Source organism: Ursus arctos, unplaced genomic scaffold (assembly GCF_023065955.2).
Source record: "Ursus arctos isolate Adak ecotype North America unplaced genomic scaffold, UrsArc2.0 scaffold_8, whole genome shotgun sequence".
Lineage (NCBI taxonomy): Eukaryota > Metazoa > Chordata > Mammalia > Carnivora > Ursidae > Ursus > Ursus arctos.
The window spans coordinates 34,284,450-34,309,852 of NW_026623100.1; the positions used below are offsets into that span (position 1 = coordinate 34,284,450).

The window sequence follows — 25,403 nt, forward strand, 5'->3', positions numbered from 1 at the left end:
GACCTCACAGTCAACGTCTGACTCGGGGCTGTCACGAGGACTGTCTAATGGGTGTATAGGGTGCTCAGAAAACAACAGCAAAGGCAAAGGAACTGGGAAGGAATCTCCACATGAAGGGACCTCCACACTCACGCCACTAAATTGTGGTGGACGTTGAACAGGCTGAAGGCCAGCTGAACCCTAAATTTTGGAAAAAGGCGGAAGGGTTGAAGGGAAAAACAAGATTACCGAGGGCTTCCTGGATGTTAATGACGGCGAGGTCCACCCATTAACAGGTCTACACAGGAGACAGAAACTTGAAGGAGGATATTTAATGATGATGAGGCCCTGGAAGTAAACATTGTCTCCTACTCAGAGAAAAAGAAGGAAAATAAAAGTTTGTCTGTGGGGAAGCTCCAAAAGGCCCTCCAGATTTATGAGATGAGCGTATCACAGGCAGACTGCATTCCCTGTTTGTTCCGCACAACGGGAGTTCCCACCCAGCTTGACACGACAGGGTGTGGGGTAAAGTGAGGCCTTGGGCGTGTGAGCCATGAGATAAAATGATGATAAGGGTTTGCCTCTTGGCGTGGCTCAGCGTCCAGCTCTGTGATCAGGGCAGGCCCTATTTACTCATGGGCTGGTTTGCCCCACACTAATCCCAGGGCACTGGGCCACACCATCTCCTGGGACTCCCTTGGTGTGTAGCCATGACCAGTGCAAGGCAGCACCTCTCCAGTTGGCTCCAAAAATCGGAATGAGTAAACATAATACGCTTTTTATTCTTCTAGCTTGAGTATCTCCTTTACGCAATTCTAATTTTTTTAAAGATTTATCTATTTATTTTGAGAGAGTGTTTGGGGGGGGCAGGGCCAGGGGGAGAGGGAGAAAATCTCCAGCAGACTCCCCGCTAAGCGTGGAAACCGACCTGGGGCTCAATCTCAGGACCCTGAGATCATGACCTGAGCCAAAACCAAGAGTCAGATGCCTAACCCACTGAGCCACTCAGGCGCCCCACAATTCTTATTTTTAAAATGGGCATATTGAGCATCACGTGTATGCTAGTATATTCTAGGTTCTATGGAGGTGACAAGAAATCAACATGTTCTGTCTTTCTCCCGTGGGAGGATGGGAAACATACAAAACATTGGTGGGAGAAAACAAGAGACTCGCTCACACTTCCTTAAGACTTGAGGTTGAGGTTAGGGTTGATCCCCTTGCCCCCCACCAACTCTGGCATATTCACAAATACCACACAAAGTACAAAGGACGAAGTTCTTCTGATTTTTGGAGCCACTGAAATAATATTGTATAAAGGAGGAATTTCTTCTCTTTTACCCACAGGAAATCGAAGGCCTAGAGGGCAAGAGACTCATAGAAAGAAGGAAGCGGAACAGAATGTAGGTCTTCTGGCCCCTAGTTCCAACCAGTAGGTCCCCAAATGGATTTTCACATCCAGGCTGTACCCTCAGAAGCAGCACAATTGTTTCCCTAAGGAAGGTGCCCCTCAGGGATGTTAATAGGTGTTAGGAAAAATAAATCAATAGAAAAGAAAAACAACCAGGTTCTAGGGTCAATTAAAATTAGGGGAATCTGGAAGAAGGAACATGACATAGATTTCTCCCCTACAGATTTCTTAGCACACTTGATATATGAATGCAAATTGCCAATCTCTAAGAGGGGCATTATTGGAACCCTATCTACACATCTATCTATCTATCTTACAGTCTATTTCCTGGAGTATCCTCCACACCAGCATTTCACAGGCCCACTGGAAAAAAAGTCAACCTTGAATCTTTGATAAGGTCTGATATGCAAAAACTGTGTTAGGCTGTACCCATATACCAAAGTGGCTACCCACGACTGGGCCTAAAGGCACCATGCTGTCCCATCTTTGACTTTGCAGTGTTGTGACAGTTCCTGAAGCAGATGAAGACCTCTTCACATATGTCTTGTGCCCCACACACCCCAGGCTTATTGATCTTTTGCAGCTAAAGAGTAAGTTTGCAAGAAATTAGTGGACACATTAAAAACATGAACAAAATCTTACCACAGCTGTACTAATCCACTTACCTTTTCAAAGAGGCGTTGCTAGTGAATCAAGCTTTATAACTACATAACCCCCCTCCTAAGTTCTAATCCACACGTAAAAAAAAAATCATGAGCTCAGAAAGGGCTCCAAAGAGGATGTTTATAAATCAGTGATAAATGAAATACAGGTTTCCTATTCGGCAATTTGCTTTAGTAGGTTCGGTGTATGGGAGAAAGTAGAAAAAAAAAGTTCAAACTTTAATTCAACTCCAAGACTGTTTTGAGCGTTTACTTGTTAGCCCAAGTGACAGTTTCTTTTCTTTTTATTTTAAATGACAGAGCTGATTTTTTTTTTAAGATTTTATTTATTTATTTGACAGAGATAGAGACAGCCAGCGAGAGAGGGAACACAAGCAGGCGGAGTGGGAGAGGAAGAAGCAGGCTCATAGCAGAAGAGCCTGATGTGGGGCTCGATCCCAGATCGCCGGGATCACGCCCTGAGCCAAAGGCAGATGCTTAACCGCTGTGCCACCCAGGTGCCCCCCAAGTGACAGCTTCTACTCTCCGCTTCTGCTGATACGATTGTTTTTATTATTTTGATATAATTTCTGAAAATGAAATTATCTAGAAGTGAATGAAAGGACAGAGATTGCTTTTATAGGTCCAGGAAAAAAGAAGAAAGTCCCCCCCTGAGAGGTGGAGAAGGTGTATTGGAAGGGGTGGTATTTCAGCTGGGCCTTGACAAGTGAAAAGCAGTTCACTAATCAGAAAAGCAAGAGGGTACCACTCCAAGTGGGACGACAGTGCGCAAAGGCATAGAGGCGTGAACCGTTGTGACTATTCCAGCAATTGTGGGAACGCTGGTGTAGCTGGAATATAGGAGTACAGCATGCAGTGATACAACGGGGGAGACTTTGGAGACGTTATTATAAAGGACCCTCTGTGCCATGCCAATGAGTTTAAAGTTCGTCCTTCAGTGAACGTTTCTTCGCGTGGTGGAGTCGGGTTTATTTATATGCGTACTTTAGGAAGATCACCTCAGGAAAAACGCGCTGGAATACGAGAGACCGGTGACCACGGTGATCCATCACACAGCTATTATAAAAGTTCTGGTGAAAGAAACTGTGGGCAAGACCAGAGTCGAGAGGCCCTTCTGAGACAAAATGACAAGGTTCAGTAAGTGCCTGGCTGTGGTGGTGAGAAGAAATGGCTGAAGACAGCCCCCAGCTTTCCTGGCTGCGTGCGTGGTACCCTCCGTGCTGTGCGTGGTACGTGGTACGTCTGAGATAGCTCAGGAGTGCAGAAAAGGACGCAGGTAGCTAAACCATCAGGGGGGCTCAGGGGTTCAGGGCAAGGTAGGAAGAGGAAGCCATTGCCACATCCTTACTGGAGCTGCTATCTGCAAGGCCCGGGATGCCCACAGTTTCTCATCTATGGTCTTGTTTGATTTTAGGGATTATTCTTCCTCTGACTCCGAGTGACACCAAGTACGTAAAGTACCCACACCCACAGCTGCGGTTGGACCAGAAGTTATCATAAATCATATTGAGTTTGATGTGATATCTTCAACTTTAACAATGACCAGTCAGCTCGGCTCTGCGTCAAAGTGCCTTTTGCCAACCGGGTCGATATTCCCAAAGGCTTCCTGGTATGCTGGATGGTGGCACAGATACGGAAAATGGAGAAAGATTAATCTTTGGCCCAACCTAGTCACACCTAGTTTGAGTAAAGCTGGGTAAGTACAAATATGAGAAGTGTTCTTGTCTGAGTTCATGCCGGCCTTCTCTTCTACTCCATTGCTTTGGTGAAGCCAAGATGAAGCTGACAGTGAGTAGATTTTTCCTTTTGAATGTGTTATCTTATGATGAGAGACTGTTAACATTCTGAGCTAAGGGGTCTGCTTCTTATGAAAATTTCACCGTAATGGAAAATTTGTCTTAAAAAAGAATCTCCTTTCATGTCATTGAATCGTGGCGACTGTAAGCATCCCTGTGGAGAATGATAGTTATACTGGGAGCAGACAGCTGTCTGAACATTCCAGGCTCTCTTCATAAAATCACCCTCTGGTCACAAAGCAGACAGTCCCTAAGTCCTAGAAAATGTCTGATCTTTCTCCACCTTCTTGAATTCCCCTTTTGACCAAAACTCCTGAGCATGTTCAGGCAAGTTGAAAAGCTGATTATCAAATGAGATGGCTGAGAGACTTACCATCTCATTGTCTACTGTGGAATGGCTCTCCAAGTAAGAATGGCTTGCTTGAACCCTGACCATAGTCATTTATCCATGAAAACGCCTAAAGCATGAAGCCAGTGCAGCATCTCAGCTGTGGCTACCGATAAAAGGCTGAGAGTGTGGCAGGTAGACCACAAAATTCCACCAACGTAACTGGTGCTGCTGTGTGTCATTTATAACAAGATGCAGAGGGGCGAGGAACCCGATGAATGTTTTCAGGCTTTAACGTACTAAGCACTATATTACAGCAGCCTCTGCCTCAGAGTGGAGTTGCAAATGTCAAATGATTATGTGATTCTGTAGAAATAGATTCTAAGAACAGCACCGCTTTAAAAAACTAAAAAAGGAGCTCCAAACCCAGGGCAGATGTGGTTCCTCCCCTGGTTCTGCCATGAGCAAGGGGTGCAATCTTAGCCAATACAATCTTGGCCACGTTACTTAACACCTTAGGCTCAATTTCCTCGTATGTGAAAGGACTGCACTGTACCAAGTAGATCTCTAAAATTTCCCCCTCCTCTCACTGTTTAGGAGACTAATTTTTACCTCCTTCTTAAGTTCTCAGGAGAAAAAGTAAGAAAATAAAAGAATTACCTTGAGTCACCAGTGCAGATCTCAGACCAGTTTGTCCCAGGCCAAGGAAATGAGAATGGGTACTCTGAATCGAGCACCTACATAAAATCTCTGAGTTCTGGTAACTGATGTCATGTACCAGTGACAAATGACTAATCCAGGTACCCTGGGACAGTGACAGACTTCCTTTCTGCCAATCACACTTGACAGCAGAACTTTCCGCCCTCTGTCTCTCAGCAGCAGTGGCCAGACTGCTTACAATTTCATTGCTTTAAAAAAATTTTTTTAGATAAAAAAAGTATTTTTTTTTAATTAGGAAGTCTATGAAGGAAGCAAAGCATCCCAGATCAAATAAGAAAATCAAATCATTTTCGGACATAATTCTCAAATGTGTTCCTCAATATACTGATACTGCATAGTTTTTTCATAAGAGCTACATGAACAATTCTAGAACTATATATCACAAATACATGATTACTGCAAGTCATTAACCTACAATCTTACATTATCATTAAAACTTTCTATGGTTGAAAAGAATACAAAGGTCAAAGAAGAAAAGACAGACCACTCAACAGAGTGGAAAAATTAGTATTTTTTATAAGCTTGGGAAGAGAAAGAAGAAGAAATTATTTTGCCATGTGGTAGGAAACCAATGTTACTTATGATTTTTAGATTGTCTTCGCTGGACTTCTTGGAGTCTTTCTGACCCCAGCCTTTGCTTCCGCTGTAAGTATTAAACTTTTTATTTTTCTAATAAATTTTTTAAAAGATTTTATTTATTTATTTGAGAGAGAGAGAAAGACAGAGAGACCGTGAGAAAGACAGTGTGAGTAGGGTGGGGAGAGGCAGAGGGAGAGGGAGAAGCAGACTCCCCACTGAGCAGGGAGCCAGATTCGGGGCTGGATCCCAGGGACCCCAGGACCATGACCTGAGCGGAAGGTAGATGCTTAACTGACTGAGCCACTCAGGTTCCCCAGTATTAAACTTTTTAAAGTGTATTACTAGAATGCATTTGCAAAGAAATGTGGTATTAAATCACTGTCAATTTCGTATAACTTTCAGGATATCAGCGTTGGAGGTAACAGCAACAGTGGTATAAGTGGCCAGCAGTCCGTGAGTGTCAACAATCAGCATAGTGTGGCTAATGTGGACAACGACAACGGCTGGGACTCCTGGAATAGCATCTGGGACTATCATACTGTAGGTAGCCAACATACGATTTCCAGTCTTTACAAATACGATGTTTCTTTCTAACAACAACAAAAATGTCTGCTAACCATAAAAGAATTAAAAATGAAGTAATTTCTACCTGTACATCAGCATAGAGTTGTAAGTCAAAGTGCCTATTTTGGTCATCCTGCTTCACCCCCTAAATATAACCCGTATTGATGTTTCCCACAATCAGTTAAAATTCAAACCAATGAACAGTAATTAGGATTCACTCTGTCCAAGGGATTGTGGGGCTGTTAGAAATATATGAATGTCCTTCTGCCTTCCCTGAAGATAGCCTCTGTAATGAGGAGAGACCTGCACAATATCACGGCTGCCTATCTCAGTCCGCCTTCAGTTTCCTTCTAAAAAGACAGAAGTGGACATTTCACAGGTAACTCAAAAAAAAAAAAAAAAAGGAAATGTAAATGACAAAATTAATTGGTAAGAGAAGCAAAAAACCAAAAGCAAACAAAAACAACAGTTGGCTCTGGTTAGGAGACCCAATTCTGCAATTACTAGCTTTTTATTTAACAAACTTTGTACTTTGAAAAAGGCAATTCTGTATCATTTCAGTTTTATCATGTGATCAATTAGAAAACCAATCCCTGTCTTACCTGTCTCCTTGAAATGTTGTGGAGATCAAAGGAGAGTAAAATGTGATAGCAATTTAAAGTTAATTTCGGCAAAACAGACATGTGTGGGGTGACTCCATGCTAAAACCTGCAGCTAGAGCGATGAATTAGACTCAAGGTCTCTGCCCTCAAGAAGCTCGTATTCCATCCTTACAAATGTTAGCAATAGATATGATTGTAAAACAGGGCCAGATCTGGTGCTCCAATCTGAGTTCATCATCATCTTGGATTTCCATTTCCCTCTGCTGGTCAAACTGATTTTTGGTAAGAAAAGCTCCTTGGGAACCTACTTCCTACTATCTACCCTGTTCTTTTACAGAACTATGCTGCAACCAGATTCTTTGGCAAGAAGAAATGCATCGTGCACAGAATGAACAAGGAAGTCATGCCCTCTCTTCAAACTCTCGATGCACTGGTTAAGGAAAAGAAGGTATAAATACAAGTCCCTTTAATTTGGCGCAAGGGAGGTCTTACGAGGGCCAGTAAATAATGAGGTCCCAGTCATTTCCTCTTGACCACAGTACGTTGTAATGTGCAGCACAAAAAGGGAAGAGGAACTGGTAATTGCCTAAGAAGAGGGAGCTGCCAACCACACTCTGTGTCGTGGCTCACACCTGCCTTTGCTGCCAGAGGGGCAAAGCTCTGCTCAAGCCAGCGGGAGCTGTCTACACTTCCCCAAGTACATTTTCCCACAAGAGTTGGGTTGGGATTGTTAGATTTAGAAATAAAAATAGAGGATACCGAGTTAAGTTTGAGTTTCAGATAAACGATGGATAGTTTTTTTTAGTTTAAGTATGTCCTATGCAATACTTAGGACACAATTTTATCAAAAAATTGTTTGCTTATCTAAAATTCAAATATAACTGTGTGTCCTGTGTTTTATCTGGCAACCCTGATTGGGTGGAGAGAGAAGATATATTGCTCTTTAAAATGTTTGCCTGAGTTCATATTTCTATAACTGATAAATAGGCACCTTTCATTGACCAGGTAGAGAAAATAAGCTGCATTCTCAGAAACTGATTATTATATAGCTCGGTCCAAGAAATACAAAGTGACAAAATGAGGTCCACGTTTCAGAATAAATTTAGCCGCAGACTTCTGCTTTTATGAGAAGCTAAGGTTTCACATCAGCTATATCTTTTGGGACACAGAAATTCCGAGATATACAGGGCTGATGCTGATTATGAAAAAACACTGTAGCCAAACAATACCCTCTGCTGGCCTGGTAGCCAACCCTCATTCAACAAACTGCTGGGCTGGGCACTCATTCTCTCTCTTCCTTTCCACTCTCAGCTTCAGGGTGAAGGACCGGGAGGACCACCTCCCAAGGGCCTGATGTACTCAATCAACCCTAAAGAAGTCAATGACCTGAGCGAGTTAGGAAAACCCATTGCTAGCATGTGCAGGGGGATTCCAACGTACATGGCTGAGGAGATCGAAGGTGAGTAGCCTTTCAATGGTGCACTCCAAGCTATTGCTGTGGAACTAGCAGACTATTCTGGGGCAGCTCCACAGAAGACACTAATCTCTCGGCACTTGCTTCGTGCTTTCAGTGTGTTAAATTAGTAGCTCCTGCCGGCAGTCTTACGTGATAAGTTATTGCGATTCTCACTTTCTGGATGAGGAAACTGAGGCACAGGGAGAGGTCACAAGCCTCTTGTCTGAGTCAGTCCCAAGCATTCTGGCTTTGGATTCTGTGCTCTTCACCATTGGGAAATACTACCTTTTTAAGAGTGGATCTGGAGTTACTGCGAGACATATTTAAAGGAATGTGTGAATTGCTGAGGGAAAAGAGAATGCCAATAGAATTTATTGACTTTTTACAGCTCAATCACTTAATTTCTGCGTTATTCAAAGAATAACTTGCACAAAAACAAAGTACCCACCCAACTAATATAACAGCAACTTTCCAGACGGCTGAATTGATTGATTAAATCTAGGTAGACAGATAGACAGATAGACAAATCGATCTTGAAATTAGTACATAGCTAGTTTGGACACTGTGTGACATTTAAAAAAAAAAGTCCTTGAAAAGATATTGATAACAGTTTCTTCTTTTCTTTTCACCAGGGGCAAGCCTGTTCTTTGCCAAAGAAGATTGCTTCAGTGCTGATGTATTGTGGATCCTGAACATTTCCTTCTGTGGAAAAACAGTGGAGAGTTAAAAAAAAAAAAGTCACTCTGAGTTTAGTCATGAGAATGGTCGATGCAAAAAATGTGGGTTCTGATAGTTTTTATCATGTCATTCTGAAATGTTTTCTGCTGGTTATGTTTGGCCTCTTTAAGTTTCAATAAACCTACTTAACACTAAATTCCTTGTGATTCTATCTGGAGCACACAGGATCAGAAGGGCAGTGTGGCGGTGGCAAGCTGTCCGAGCGCGTTAGACCCAAGCGTTAGCCTGTGTTCAGGGCCTGTCCCTTATAAAGAAGCCCTTCAGATGCTTTGGCTACTACTAACCACGGTTCCGGGAATGGATCCAAGACAATCCGACGGCTCCGAAGACGCTGCACGGTTGACGCGCCCAGTAACGTTTCAGACCCGCAAGGGCAGAAATCCACTCGCAGCGGCTTACGCCAGAGGGGGAGGGGTCACTGCAAGGATAGGGGAGTATCTAAAATAATCTTAGGGCAAGAAAAGCAAAGAGACTGGAACCAGGAACTATATTGAGATCAAGACCCAAGTCTCCTTCTCTCTCCCGGAAGCCTCTTATTCATTCTTCTCTGTTCCTCTTTAAACTCTGCTTCTCTCTTCTTTCCATCGTGCAGAGGGCTCTTTCTGCCCTCGTGGCGGAAGATGGCTGAACCAAAATATTAGCTCAACTCCCCTGTTTCTAGGTCTTTCCCGCTCAAGAGGTAATGTCTAATTCTTTGGAATCCCAATTTCAATTTTTCTTGACCCTGTTTGGTTCGAGGGCCCACAACCAACCAGGTATAGGTGCAGCAATGGGGTCTTCGCTGAAGGAGAAAGATCTCAGAAAAAATAGAGACTCCAAATGTTGTGTGAGACAACATGAAACTCAGTTCTTTTTTTTTAAATTGCTCTCATACATATTTTTTAAATCCCGATGCCATAAGAGGACATCTAATCCATTCTAATGTCTTCAGATGGGATACCCCTAAAGAGCCATAACAATGACAACAAAGAAGACATTGATTCCCACCATTTGGAAAAATGCAATATTTACCAGGTCTTATTGGGGAGCAATGATAATAATTTTCTTTATCCCGAGGCAATTTCATTGCTATTCACATGACGTGTACTACCAGAGCCGTAGAATTTCCAAAATACCCCGACGCCCTGAAATGTGGAAACCCATCAAAGATTAAGGCCTTACATCCTGCCCTGTCACTGTCAGTGAGAAAGAAAGACACCTGTGATTCACAAGCTGGATACAATGTCACGTAACTGACTTTTGGAAACTGATGAATTCCGTTTCTTAGAAGAATTGTCTAGCCACTATTTCAGGGTAAGAAATTAAATTCACTAGGAAGACATAGAAGTTCTAGATTATATACACCTATCAAAATATATTGCTCAGTCAGTTAAGCATCTACCTTTTGCTCAGGTCATGATCCTGAGATCCTGGGACCGAGCCCTGCATTGGGCTCCCTGCTCAGCGGGGAGTCTGCTTCTCCCTCTGCTGCTTCCCCCACTCATTCTCTCTCTCTCTCTTCCTCTCATAAATAAATTAAATCTTCAAATCTATATATAAGGAAAAATTCTAAGAATTACAGGAGAATTTAATAATCTCGCTGTTTTAGTAAAGATTTTAATACATATCTTTCAATATCTTCTAGATGAAGCAGCTAAGAATATAAAAACATTTAACACAACTAACAAGCTTATTTTAATGAACATATGTAGAACACTTCAGAATGCTTATTATTCTTAAGTATGTATGGGACATTTACAAATACTGATCACATGCTAAGGCACAAATCAGATCTCAAGAAGTTTCAAATGATTGGCATCACGAAGAACACATTTTTCTGCCTTCAAGTTAATTAAGAGAACAAATATTGGCTTCTAAATAAAACAAGATAGTTGCATTTGTTTTGAAAGTAGGCAGCATATTTCTAAATAACACGAGCCAAAGAAGAATTCATGATGAAAGTGGAATGCATTTAAAGCTGGGCAATAATGAAAATACCACATATCAAAACCTTATGAGGAAAATTTATAGTCTGAAGGTTCATTTCATAAAAGAAGAAAGGTTGACAGTTGAGTCAAAAATTCAACTTCAAAACGAGGGAAAAGCATACAATATACAAAATAAAGAGGAGGGAAGAAATAATATTGACGGTATCAGAAGTTAATAAAATAGAAAAAATATACAATAGTAAGACTCAACAAAGTCAAAACTGAGTTCTTTGGAAAAGCATAAAGTTGACAAACTTCAGGTGAAAATGACCAGAAATCCCAAGAGAAATAAGTGGAATGGATCTAAAAAAATAAAACCCAAACCAAATGAATAAACAAACAAAAGCAGAATTCGATCTGTAACTACGAAGAACAAACTGAAAGATGTCAGAGGGGAGGAGGCTGGGGGATGGGCAACACGGGAGAGGGGGGAGCGGGAGGTACTGGCTTCTGGTTATGGAATGAAGAAGTGGCAGGACTAAGAGACACAGTATAAGGAAGACAGTCAGTGATACTGTCGTAACATTGTAACGAGATAGATGGTAGCTGCACTTGTGAACAGAGCATAATATACAAACTTGTCAAATCACTAGGTTATGCACCTAATGTAACATCGTGTGTCAACTACAAATTTTTAATTTGTAGTAATTTTTAATTTAAGTAATTTTTAAGATAAATCACAGTCAATGCTAGAAACAAACAAACAAAAAGATACTCGGCTATAGATGCCACAGATACTGAGAGGTTAATAAAATGATGTTGTGAACAACTTTATAGCAATAAATTTGAAAGCTTCAATGAATTGGATTTCTAAAGAAAGGACCTACCAAAGTTCACTCAAGAAGAAATATAGAACCTGAATAATTCTAAAACCAGTAACGGAAATGGTTCAGAAGTTTAAAAACTTTACACAAGAAAATTCCAGGCCAAGGTGGTTTTTATGCTGAGATGTAACAAAACTTGAAAATACAGATTATTCTTATCTTATAAAACTATTCAAATGTGTGGGTGGGGGTTGGTGGGGGCCGGGGAGCGGGGAGTACTCTCCAACACATTTCATGAGAATACTGTTAACTTGATTCCAAAACCTGTCAGGGATTGAATGAGAAAAGAAAAGTACAGGACAATCTCTGTTATGAATATTGATGCCAAATATCCTCACAAAATTATAGCAAATCAATTGAGCAAAGTGTAGAAAAGATGGAATATAGGACGACTGTGTTGGATTTTTCCTAGTAATGCAAGTTGGTTTGATATTAGGAAATTAATAATGTAATTTGCCACATTGAAAGATCAAAAGACAACAATCTTACGATGTATCTCAATAGTAACAAAATTACATAGTGAAGTTAAATATTTATTCATAATAAACAAATAATTCTCAGAAGATTTAGATTTAAGATTATCTAAAAAAAAAACTACTGTATCATGTAAAACAATGGAAACATTCTTCCTAAGACAAGAAATAAGACAAATGCCTGTCTTCAAAACTTCTAGAAACATTGTACTGAAAGTAAAGTATAAAATAAATAAATAAATATAAAGATTTGAAAGGGAGGAAGGAAGAAAAGTCTATCATTATGCCCAGATGACATAGTTTTCTGTGTAAAAATACAAAAAAATCTGTAGATAATTTATGGGAGTCCGAGCATTTAGAAAGGTTCCTACAGGGGTGCCTGGGTGACTCAGTCGGTTAAGTTTCCAACTCCTGATTTCAGCTCAGGTCATGATCCCAGGGTCATGGGATGGAGTACTGCTTCCGGCTCCATGCCCAGCTTAAGATTCTCTCTCTTCCTCTCCCTCTACTCCCCCCCGCCCCCCGCTTGCTCTCTTCTCTCTCTCAGAAAGAAAGAAAAGAAAAGAAAAGAAAAGAAAAGAAAAGAAAAGAAAAGAAAAAAGAAAAGAAAAGGAAAGTTCCTGCATACAGAAAAATGGCCATCAAATATAAGCTGCATTTCTGTATCTCAGCAGCAAACATATAGAAACGTAATATTGAAATAGCATTTATAACAACAGCAAAATATACGACATAACTTGGAAAGATCAATTTATTTAATAATATTTCCTAAGTAACTTCTACAAGCATAGCACTATTGCACACACTTGAAACCCATCAGTAAATACAAATGCAAAGATCCTTGTTTCGTGTAGCTAATATTTTAATTAGAGGAGGCAGATATAAATGATAAATATAATTAACACACAAATGAACAAATACATAAATAAGCAGTAGGATATTTGGTAGGATAGTATTACGTAGTGTTATATATTTGGGTAGAAAATGATAAATACCAAGGGGAAAATGCAGAGCAGGGTATGGGGTATCAAGAGCTCCAGGAGGCAGGAGTCAGTTTGGCATTTTTAACAGGTATGTAGGATAGGCATCATCGAAGGTGATATCGAAAGACTGAAGGAGATTAAGTAGTTAGCCATGCTAATCTTGCTGGGTGAAAAGCATAACAGGCATAGGAAACAGTGCTACCGCCTAAGGCAGACGTGTGCCTGGCATATTAAGAGCACAGCATGGAAGTCGGTGTGGCTGAAGGAGAATGAACAAAACAGAAAGTAGAAGGAGATGAGGGCAAAGAGGTAATGGGAGGCCCGATTATGAGCAGCCTTGTAGGCCATTGTGAGAAATTCAGGTATTATCCCAGGTAAAATAGGGAATTTGAGCCAAGATAGGATATGATCTTACCAAGTAATCTATTAAACAAAAGATATACCAGACTTCTCTGGAAACTTTATTGAGAGACGTTAAGGTAGACTAAGGAAGTGCAGAGAGGGCTTGTTATTATAAGGAGGTCAGCTCTCCCTCCATCTATAGATTTGATGCGATTCAAAACAAATTCCCAGCAGGCCAAGTGTGTGCAGGTGTATGTGTGGTCCGTGACAAGGGAAATTTAGCATATGCACGCAAGATCAAGTGTCCTTGATGTTTCTCATCATCTAATGAGTAGAGACACTGACTGCTCTTTGTTCTCAACTGTTTTTGCAAGGATGTCTGTATAACAAACAGCCCTGGAGGAGAGGTGGGTGGCGGGATGGGGTAACTGGGTGATGGGCATTAACGTGATGAGCACTGGGTGTTATGTCCAACTGGTGAACTACTGAACTCTGCATCTGAAACTAATGATGTACTATATGTTGGCTAATTGAATTTAAATTTAAAAAAAGCCTTGGAAGATATAGTGTCTCTTTTTAGAACAAAAAGTAGGCATGTTCACTGTATTATAAAAGATTTGAGCCCCCGAAGCTTACCCCCACTATATGGTACACCCTACTGTGTGTGCAAGCTTCCTCTGGGTCCACGTGCATTGCCCTGTGAAGTTCATGGACAAGGGACGCTGACACAAACATGTTCTTGCTCATACTACTTGCTGTGCTGTGACTAATAAAGTCCTTTGTGTCTTACTCAGGGGGCTCATGTCTCCAGTCATCATCCATGAACCTATGGCAGGTTAACTTTTCAGCTTTCAAGTAAGGTAAAATCTCAGACCCTTCTTGGAAGGGCCACGCCCAGCCACGTTACTACTGTAGAACAACAAAATGGGTGAACTTGACCCATCATAATTATCATAAAGACATGGTAATGAAGACGATGTGATGTGAATACTGGGATGTACAAATCTATCAGTAAAACAAGACAGAAAGCCCACAGATTCACACATCTCTAGAGGGCTGAAACAGGATGTAGACTGCATTCCAGACCTGTGAGGAAAAGATATGTTTCTTCCACAGTAATGTTAAAATAATTAGGTAGTCATATGGAATACAAAGAAATGGGAAAATATCACCAGACCCCCTACCTTACACCATATATTTATAAATCAATTTCATGTATGTGAAAAGCCTAAATAAGAAAGGTAAAATAAGCAGCCTTAGAAGATAAGACAGAACAATAACTTCAGGACTATGGATGGAGGGAAGGATTTGCAGAAAAAGCTCTAGCCAGGGGCGCCTGGGTGGCACAGCGGTTAAGCGTCTGCCTTCGGCTCAGGGCATGATCCTGGCACTGCGGGATCGAGCCCCACATCAGGCTCCTCTGCTATGAGCCTGCTTCTTCCTCTCCCACTCCCCCTGCTTGTGTTCCTCTCTCGCCGCTGTCTCTATCTCTGTCGAATAAATAAATAAAATCTTAAAAAAAAAAAAAAAAGCTAAGGACTAGAACTCTCAATACATTTAAAAAAAAAAAAAAAAAAAGAAAGAAAAAGCTCTAGCCATAAAGTAAAATACTGATAAATTTCTCTGCATTAAAAATAAGAATGTCTTTTTATCCACAGACACCAAAAACGGAGTGAAAGGTGAGCCACAAACTAGTAGAGATATTTTCAACATAAATTGGATAAGAGAGTAGTACACAAATTATATAAAGAACTCCTACATACCAGCAAGAAAAAGATGAATAAGTAATAGAAAAATGGACACAAATATGTTTCTAGAAGAAGAGGAAACCTTAATGTTGAGTCTAGATATGAGAAGACATTAACTTCATTCATAACAAGGAAAATGCATATTAAAACCACAGTGATAGATCATTTTATACCCAACCTTTTGGCAACTGAAAAAGTCCAATACTGGGTGCTGGAGAGGATGTGGAGTAACAGCACATGGCCAGGGTAAGCCTGAATTGGTACGACTGCTTTGGAAAACAGCTCAGTATTGTCTAATAACCTGCAGATGTGAATTTCCTATGACCCGACACTACCACTCTTAGGTATATATCCTAGAGAAATTCTTGCATATGAGCACCCAGAAACATGTCACAAGAATCTTCACAGCAGTAGTGTTTGGAACAGCAAAAAACTAGAAACAATCCAAATGTCTGCCAACAGAAGAATAGATAAATAAATTGTGATATGTTTACTTGGTAGAATGCTAAACATCACAAAGGGAAAACCAAATTAATCACAGCCATGCACAACACCATGGATGCCTGTCTGAAAAACAATGTTGGGCCGACACAGGGAATTGCAGAAGGAAACGTATCGTATTTACATTAAGTTGAAAAGCATACAAAACTAAGCACCACACACATTTTATTCTAGAAACACCTTCATATGTGGTTAAACTATGACTAAAGCAAGGGAATGATAACACCAAGTTCGGTATAACTGTGCACCCCCCAGAGGGAGAGAAGGGTTCATGGAGGGGCGGATGGAAGGCTTCCAAGGTAGCGGCAAAAATGTGTCCTTATTCTTTATACTCTGCATACATTTTTAAATAGTCTTATGCACTAACTCAAGACTTAATTACAATTTTTAAAAGTTGAAAGCACAAGAAGTAAGATAACGTTATGAAGACGATAAGAGGATCGACTTGTGTGGATGGCAAGACACTGCCCTTTCATTCCAACAGAAAGCCGAGGCCTCTCATCTCTTGCTCAGCTCTGCGCCTTGTGGTTCCAAACACGCAGCCTTTGACCCGTGTCCCCAGAAGAGTAAGCGAAAATGAGCTCATTCAGCACCAGGATGCCGAGAGGTCTGCAGAGAGAAGCCGCTGTTCCTGAGCCGTGCGGGTGCCAAGCCTGTTCCCTACAAGACTCTAAATCACGGCTTGGAAGCCTGCCGTGCTGTTTCCCGTGTGCAGTTTCGTTCAGCCTTGAAGATAACCTGAGCAACTCAGACTAAACCGTGGCTTGCCCTGGATACCTCGGCCCATGGGGGTCAGCAAGAGATGCAGGGAGCGTGCAGAGCTGGCTGGCAGGGTCATCAGAAGTTTTCGTGACTTCATAACCCCAAGAGGCACCAGAGAGGAGCAGATAATTTCCTGTTACAAGCACTTACCCATTATTTGAATATCTTTCTGGTCCTCTTCCCACCGGCACTTCTGACAAAACTAAATAGTTTAAACCAAACCTCCAGCAATGGAGCCTTCCAGAACATTAACTAATAAATGTTCACCTGAAGTCAAATTTTCCAAGGAACTTTCATATCAATAGATACACACATCTATTAGCTGATTTTTGCACTTCCCAAATTTCCAAAATAACCAATTAAGAATGCCAGGAAGTACAACCAGATCAAAGTGAAAGTACACCAGACTAGCCGGGATATCTGCAACACAAAGCTCATTTAATCATTCCTACCCAGATGCTCAAATTAGGCTTTAACCATCCTCTTTCCTGGCATTGCTTTGATCCGGAAGATTCAAATCAGATAACAAAAATCACAGCCCAGTTCCCTTAACTGAAAACATTATCAATAGCACATCTCACTTCAACTCTATGCCATTTATCTATCTATCTATCATCTATCTATCTATCTATCTATCTATCTATCTATCTACCATCTATCTATCTATCTATCTCTTTAACTTATTGAGCACCTCCTACATGACGGACTTTTCTAGGCACTAGACATAAAGTAGGCACTAGGGAAAAAGCAATCAAAGAGCCTGTCTTTATGAAGTTTACATTCCAATGGTGGAGAAAAACAGTAAATAAATAAATACACAACATGAATAAAGATGAAAACTGAAAAGGAGGGAAGAGAATAACATGGAGGGAGAAGAACCATCAATAGAAAATTAAGATGGGGGAGGGGTTGTTAGTTTATATTAGAGAGGCAGGTGTATAATAAAGACTTAGGCTGGTCTCTGTCCCAGGTTCCTGGAAGGTGGTTTCTAAGTGATTGGAGCATCTTTGTTATTCACAGTGGTCCTCTTCGGACCACACCTGATAATTTAGGTTAATGAGATGACTCAGGATAGGAGTTGGTTATGCCAGAAAGACCAACTGTGTGATTAGAGGGCTGGGCCTATGAGTCACATGATAACAGCCTGACGTCAGAGAAGGGGAGGGGGCTGGAGATTGAGTCACACGACCAATGATTTAATTAATCATGTCTATATAATGAATCCCCAATTAAAACCACGGACCCCAAAGCTTAAGTAAACGCCTCTGGTTGGCAGTACTTCACATCAGTGCCAGGAGGGTGACAATCTTGACTCTATGGAGAAAGGACAAAAAAAGCTTCATGTCTGGGACCCTCCCAGACCTTGCCCTATGCCTCTCCTTTTGGCCGGTTCTGATTTGTATCCCATTGCTACAATAAAACTGTAACAGTAATAATGCTTTGTTGAGTTCTGAGTTGTTCTAGTGAATTATTGAATCTGTAGGGAGAGCTGTGGAATTTGTAGCCAGCTAGTCAGAAGTGAGAATGACCTTGGAGACTCTGGAACTCAGCTCATATCTGAAGTGAAGCCAGTCTTGTGGAAATGATAATATGTACACATCTGGTCATGTTGCTTTCTTTATTACATTATCTATATTCTGTTTTTCTTTTCCCCCCTAATTTTTTTTGGCTAGAACAGTAAGAGCAATGTAAAATACAAAGGGGATAGCAGATACACTCAACTTACAGTTCCATTTTTTTCACCATTAAATAGCATGCTAGCAATCCGTTTGTCAAAGATACACTGGAAGATTAATTTTGTCTCGTTTCTGTAATATTTGTTAGATTGCTTTAACTTAGAAAAAGAAAGAAATTAATAAGATAAGCCCTAAAAAGTTTGTATCTGGAATGAACTCTCTTAAGTGATGTAGGAGAATAAAACCTTGGTCAAATAAGAAAATGTTTCTATGATATTAGCATCATTAAAAGGTCTGTTTCACAATACAGGATAAAACATTTAACTTCATCAGCAATGGGTTGCAGCTTCTAATGAATTGTTCTTACATAATTAGATTTTCCTGCTTTATAGTTAAGGTGCAAAGAATGGCTCCCTGGTCATATCTCCAAGTACCATGCTCAAACCCATCTTCCAAGATTAGCAAAATTCCAATTTTTTTCTCTCCATAGGCTTTTTGCCCTGCTGTGTTAAAAGCTGGATGTTAAAAGCTGGATACTTAAAAGAGGTGTCTTTGTTTGCTCTCACCCACCACCCACAACGGAGTCAGTGCTCAAAGCGGATCTTTCTGAAACTTGTAATTGTCAGACCTGAGGCTAAGACTGAGCTTCTAGCTTTGCCAAGGTTTGGCTCCTGGTGCGGATTCTTGCTGAAGCTGCATTATAGTTCATCCCGATGGCTTTCACAACCAACTATGTGTCATCTGAACATTGGGCTCTGCTCCAGACCAGAGAATTAGCTTGAGGGTTTCCTTATTAGTTTTCCTTCTTTTCTGTTTTATAATTTATCAAATCATACTTTTTAAAATATTATTTGTGAATTCTTATTCTCCTTTACTTATTTTGTTATTCTTTTTCTGATTCATTGAGTTGGCTAGTGAATTTATTTTTGCCATTCTTCTCTTTGTTTAATAATACAAACATTTACCATCATTAATTTCTTCCTGTGTGTAATTTGACTTCATTCCTTAATTTTGGACATATACCCTTGACATTATAGTTATTTATTTAAATAGCCAATAATTACACTTTTTACTTCCTCATTGACAAAAAATATTGTAGGACAGTATCTTGAATGCACGGTTTTTTATATGTTATTTGTTCTTCTATTATTGATTTATAGTTTTATTTCATTGTGGTAAGTGACTGTAGCCTGTGAAACTCCTACTAACTGGAATTAATAGGGGTTTTTTTTTTAAAGCCTAGGCTATGAACAATTTTTGAAAACGTTCCAGGAATATTTAAAATGAGTGTGTGTCAGCTCCAGGATTCAAAGTAGAATGCAAAGTCTACCCTTGAGTCTGGGTGGACTCGGTGGCTTGCTTCTAGTAAGTAGAGCACGGAAAAAGAAAAACAGTCACTTTACAGTGGAGGAACTTGACAGACACTGCCTTAACTAAGCGACCATGGCCAACATCACCACTCATGTTGGTATCACGTACCCTCTGGTATGATACGTCCTTCACCAGTCTGGTATTCTTCCCCCAAATCCATAAGCGCAGTATAATCATGAGACAAACCCAAACTAATGGACATTTTACAAAATACCCAGTAGCACTCTTCGAAGTTGTCAAGGTCTCTGTTTTGGTTTTTCCGGGCTGCCACAACAAATGACCACAATCTTGGTGGCTTAAAATAGCACGTGTTCCTTCTTTCATAACTTGGGAGGCTAGAAGTCTGAAACTCAAGTGTCAGCAGGGTCTCCTCCTTCCAAAGGCTGTAGGAAGAATCCTTCCTCACTTCTTCCGGCATCTGGTGGCTCCTGGTATCGCTTGGCTTGGGGCAGCTTCTCTCCAATCCCAGCCTCTGTCTTCACGTGGCCTTCCTCCTTATATTTCTATGTCTCAAATCTTCCTCTCCTTTCTCCTATTAGGATGGCAGTCATTGGATTTAGGGTCCATCCTCAATGCAAAATGATCTTATCCTGAAATCCTTAATTACATCTGTAAAGACTCTATTTCCAAACAAAGATCACATTCACAGGCATAGGGCTTGGATATATCTTTCTGGAAGACCCTATTCACTCTACTCCAAGGAGACTGAGAAACTGTCACAGATTGCAAGAGACTAAGGAGATACGATGGCTCAATGTAATGTGGGATCTTGCATTGGATCCTGGGACAGAAAGGGGACATTAATAGAAAAACTGGTAAAATCCAAATAAATTCTGTGGGTTAATTAATAATATTGTAGCAATGTTAGTTTCTTAAATTGTTTAACATCATCTTCTTAATATTGTCTAAATACAAATTTCTATTTTGATCATTGTGCGTTGGCTATGTAAGATGTTCTTTTATATCAGAAGAAGCTAGGTGAAGAGTATAGGAACTCTCTGTACTATCTTCGTACTTCTCTATAAGTCTAAAATTATTTGGAAGGAAACATTTTTAAGTAACCAGATTAGACTATTTTATTAAAAGATAGACTCAGATTTTGTTTAAAAATCCAGGTATTAGACAAGATAAAACTAAAAGAAACACTGATATGTGGGGGGAAAATGGCTACCGTATAAAAGTACATTTTAAGTAAATAATAAAATTAGGGGCCTTAAATACGGTTGTCAAAAGAGTACAGTTTAGGGCAAAATCAGTAAATAAAATAACAGGAAGTCATTTAGGATGAACTATGAAAGAAGGGAGACCTTGTCACACTCACCAGTTTTTGACAGATCAAATACACAAAAACAGAACATGAAAAACTTTCATATTTCGGGGTTTGTACCTGGACATAGAATCACCATGAAATGCAGACTCCTGTAAGTATCTGCAACAAATAGTGTGAATAATATGAGCGTCGGTGACATGATTGTTCTCAAGTGGTAAACAATTCCCGATAGAGTTCTAAACTAAGAAAGTACTGTCTTCCTTCAATTGACATGCACTCCTGAAAGTTGTGGTGCTAAGTAGTTACAAAGTAAACATCTTCATGTTTAAAACAAGTAAGTATCCAGACTCAGAAAACCATAAACAATCCCATAAAACAAGTCTTCATGGCATGTGCTGTAAGCACAACAGAACAGAGTGTCCCTCTGCCTGACTTTACTAGGAGCCCCCACAAATTTTGACAAAGTTCCCCTACTTTTTTTTTTTACTTTCTTGATGGGTTTACCTGTGAATAGCAAAGAGGAAGCCCCTTAACATGGTTGGGATGTCTCAAGTGGGCACAAGATTTTCTTTTTATGTTTTACTGCCTGAACTTACCTGGGTCTTCTAATTAATAGAATTCTTAGTTAGGGGATTACTGATGCAATTGACATACCTGTCTTCCTACCACGCTTTACTTGGTTGGCATGAATGTGAAAGCCCATCACCCTGAAATAGCTGGCAGAGCCAGGCTTTGCCCCAGAGCAACTGCTCTCCACTCCATTCTCCACCATTCTGAACATGATCTCACAAGCCTGAGATCATGACTTGAGCCAAAATCAAGAGTCTGCTCCTTAACCGACTGAGCCACCCAGGCACCCCAGAATGTGGCAATTCTTGCATTGGGATGATCTGGCCAGAGGCGGCCTCGGTTCTGGGAATGTCCACTCTTTGTCAAATGTTTTCATTACAGGCTTTGGTGGCGGTGCTGAAGTTAGCTTGAGCATTGGCCCCTTCCCTGCCCCTTCCCTGCCTAGAAAAGTTCTCATTATAACTCTGCTGTTGAAATGTCTTGCAAGCCATCTGAGTGAAATGGAAACTGGGTTTGTGGCTGCAGTCAGCTGCTCTCAGGCTGGCACGGACCCATTCCTGAGTCATTTGTACATTAAAGACTTGACTATATCTAAGTGCTCCTCATCCCGCTTTCATTTCCAACCTCCTAGATCTGGATAGTGCTCTATGTCCCATAAATGTACTGTTCAGGCAATGTTTTCTTTTCTTTGCTTGAATCATGAGCTGGTTGGTACTTACCCCAGTCTGATCCTTTATCACGGTAACCTGACCTGCTGTAACCTGTGGTAACAACAGCCTTCCATCGTCTCTACTGCTAAAAATAACACTTGAGGCTGGAGGAGGACTTGGGAAGGAGCGTGTTCATTGGGTTCCTGCTAGCATTTCCCAGATTAATGGCACAGCTAAAACATACTCAAGTATCAAATCTCCTAATGCAAATGTTATCATTTGCTTGAGGGGATGCTCAATGCTATGATTGGACTCAGGGTGTCTGGGTTCCTAATCCCTTCCAAGGACTCCAGTATTCTGGAGATTGATTGGTTTTTCCAAGGTCCATAGAGATAGGTAAATGAGGTTTGGAAGCAACTCTTCTGCCTCTCAAACTCTATTTTTTGGATTATTTGCCCAGTTCAAAGGGAATATGAAAGAGAGAGAAACCAATAAATAGGCTTTAAATGCCCCCTTGGACCGGTACAGAAGAGGAAGTTGAGCCAACGTCAGATCCCACCAAGGCCTTGTCAAGCGGCTTTGAGGATCTGGCAAATGGCCGATAGGACCAGCACCTATGGCAAGGCTATGGTGACTCTGTAGCTGAGAGATGGGAGGGATGATCATTAGAGTTGCTGACATCTCTCTACAGGTCTTTAACTGGCTTCAGTGGACAGTGACCATATTAGCATTCACCTGAACAGACAGTAGCCAGATAATAAGAGAACAGATAATAACAATAGTAATGCAAGCCCCACATGCATTTTTAAAAATTATTTTTAATGCAAAAATAAGACAACTAAAAATTCATCCTTCTGGGTTCTTGATATCCATTAATAATATTTAGTCCAGAAATTTGCTCATCTACCAGCAATTTGATGAAGCTTGTGTTTCTTCATCTAGGCTTTCATTTGCCCTTCATGGTGCTAGGTCGTTAGGGCAGGCATCATGGTGCCCAGTTGGAAACTAAGCCTTCATGAGGTAAAGGGACTCATTCAGAGCCAGGTAAAGGGATTTTTCTCACACATTTAGTCACGTAACATCATTCATCGAGAGAGCAAGCATGGGATATGGAAAAGAGAGCTTTAATCTGTATAAATATCGAAAGCCAAGTCTTAGATGAATGCCAACTTCTCTGTTTATCCTCATTGTGTAGAGTATCAAGTGTCAGAGAGCTATAGAGTATAAGGTCTCAATCACACACACACAGAGTTATTCTTTATGAGACCAACGCCCTCCCAGGGTCTTCTGAGTCTTTTAGCTAAGCACACAAGGCAGTCAAATCAACAATGCTGTCTTTCATGCTTGAGCTCTGTAGACAGGCCCTCTCTCCTCAGCTGTTCATCTCTTCAGTGGAAATTCCTCAGAAAACAATGAGATTCAGTACAGCAGTAGCCCCCCCTCCGCCTCTGCAAAACCACACACACCCCAAGATAAAAAATGCTCAGCAGTCTCTGAGAACTTTCTACGGAAGCACTACAAAGAGGAGCCTTCCCAGTTAGATCCCTAGAAACTACTCTCCTCCAGCTCCCACCCCATGCCCACCAGGGTGGGTAGGAGTTTGGTCACGTCACCTTAGCCCATCTCCTCTAGTACCCATGTAGCAGACAGTGTGGGGGGCTGCATGAAGTCTAGCTGGATTTGAAAACTGCTCATGGCCTCAGGGGGGAAAATGAAGCTAAATAATGCCTACTGTATTACTCAACAATGACAAACCACCACAGAATCCCAGCAGCATACAATAATAAGCATTTACTTCACCCATCTATGGTCAGCTAGCTGGGAATTGGCTGACCTGGGCTGGGCTGGGCTGAACAGTTCCGCTTCCGGTTCTGAATCCAGCTGGCTCTACGGTCTGTTCCACGTGTCTCGTTCTGAGCTCCAGGTGGAAGAGGCAGCACCCCCCCTGGGAGAAATTCTTCTCAATGTGAGGACAAAAGTGCCAGGGAGCACAGCCAACCGTGCTCTCTGAAACAGTGCAAGCACATTTCAAACCCTTGTTTGCATGACATCTACTATCTTCCCAGGGGCCAAAGTAAGTCGTATAGCCAAGCCAAAAGTCAAGGAAGCACAGGAAAGGACACACCAAAAGTACAGGGAAATAATCCCCTTGTGCATTTCTCATGTGAGAGGCACTGAGAAGTTACATGGCGAAGAGCATGGATCCAGGGAACAGTGAAGACTTGGAGCTGAAAAATCAATCTGCCACACTAGTTCTGAGGGTTGCTGGAAATATTAAACGTAGTAATGTGTGCAACGCCGTTGCTGCATAGTGAGCACGCAAGGACCATTTGCTTCATTTCGTGACACATGTTCTGGGACCACCGCTGTCACGCTCTGACAGGTTTATCCAGGCTGTAGGAGATGCCTGCAATGTGGCCTCCATCAATTCCTGACCTCACTAGATAGACATGCTTTTCCTTGCTTCAAAAAGTAGAGTCTGATGTTCGCCTTTCAGATCGAAGCTGGCCTTAATGACTCCCCTTGACCCACAGAGACCAATCCGAAGTGACGTTCTGAGTCGGTGGCCGGTCTGTGTCAGAGCTATGGCTAAACATCTTCCGGATTTGATCTCTTGCCAAGAGCAGGCTGCTGTTGCCATCTGAAGACTTTGCGAAAAATGTCATGTCAAGTGTGTGATCTGTGACTCCTACGTGTGTCCCTGAACTCCGATGTGTGTATGTGATGAGTGTAATTATGACTCTTGCCAGGGGCACTGTGTGATCTGTGGAGGCCCTGGAGCCTCTGATACCTATTATTGTAAGGAGTGCACCATCCACGAGAAGGATAGAGATGGTTGCCCACAGACTGTCAATTTGGGGAGCTCTGAGACAGATCTCTCCTGTGAATGTAAAAAATATGGCCTCAGGAAGATGTGACAGGGGGGTAGCCTCTTTCTCCCACCAAGCTGCCGGAGCAGCCAGAAAAGACGCCTATTACTGCCCGCACAGCAGGACTGGAGCACAGAGCCCCATCCGAGTGCCTGGTAGTGACTGGCACCGCTCCACCTTTCTTCTCCTCTTACCCAGGCACGTGGTAAGGAATGGAAAAGGAATCTTCATTCACAGAGCACTCGGGGAGACTGTAGCAGAGAAAAATTGATAGATCGGGTCATGATTTTTCTTGAATTCAGAAAACAAGCCTCTCTTTTCCAAATTGATATGTTCTGTCTATACCAAAGCCTTCTGAAACAGTATTCATACCATTTCAGTCTTCTGTTTGAGAAATTGAGGAACTGACCATGAAGCTACCACTGTGAGAAACCTATTCTTGGCAGAAGCTCTGATGACAGCTGTCCTTGATGAGACATCTGCAGTGTGGTGGGGAGCTCTCAGAACGATCAATGTGGGCATTTAATCTTGTAACACCTAGCACATGGTACCTGTTCATGTTGT

The 25,403-nt window shown here is 41.3% G+C and overlaps 1 protein-coding gene and 1 pseudogene across 1 annotated transcript; both read left to right on the top strand.

Moving 5' to 3' along the window:
• The first annotated feature begins 3,173 nt into the window (after positions 1 to 3,173).
• Positions 3,174 to 8,958, top strand: GKN1 (gastrokine 1). The gene is made up of 7 exons (XM_057308955.1): positions 3,174 to 3,206; positions 3,742 to 3,837; positions 5,485 to 5,538; positions 5,875 to 6,012; positions 6,976 to 7,086; positions 7,950 to 8,097; positions 8,727 to 8,958. The coding sequence occupies exons 1-7, from the start codon at positions 3,174 to 3,176 to the stop codon at positions 8,819 to 8,821; spliced, it is 675 nt and encodes a 224-aa protein (XP_057164938.1). The 3' UTR covers positions 8,822 to 8,958.
• Positions 8,959 to 24,554: 15,596 nt separating this feature from the next.
• Positions 24,555 to 24,887, top strand: LOC130543101 (PHD finger-like domain-containing protein 5A; annotated as a pseudogene).
• The last annotated feature ends 516 nt before the right edge of the window (positions 24,888 to 25,403 follow it).

Bases quoted from the DNA above. Each gene is read 5' to 3' on its own strand.
- GKN1 (XM_057308955.1), top strand. From the start codon at position 3,174: ATGACAAGGTTCAGTAAGTGCCTGGCTGTGGTG. The intron at 6,013-6,975 runs GTAGGTAGCCAA...GTTCTTTTACAG, and splicing joins GCATCTGGGACTATCATACT to AACTATGCTGCAACCAGATT. The intron at 7,087-7,949 runs GTATAAATACAA...TTCCACTCTCAG, and splicing joins CACTGGTTAAGGAAAAGAAG to CTTCAGGGTGAAGGACCGGG.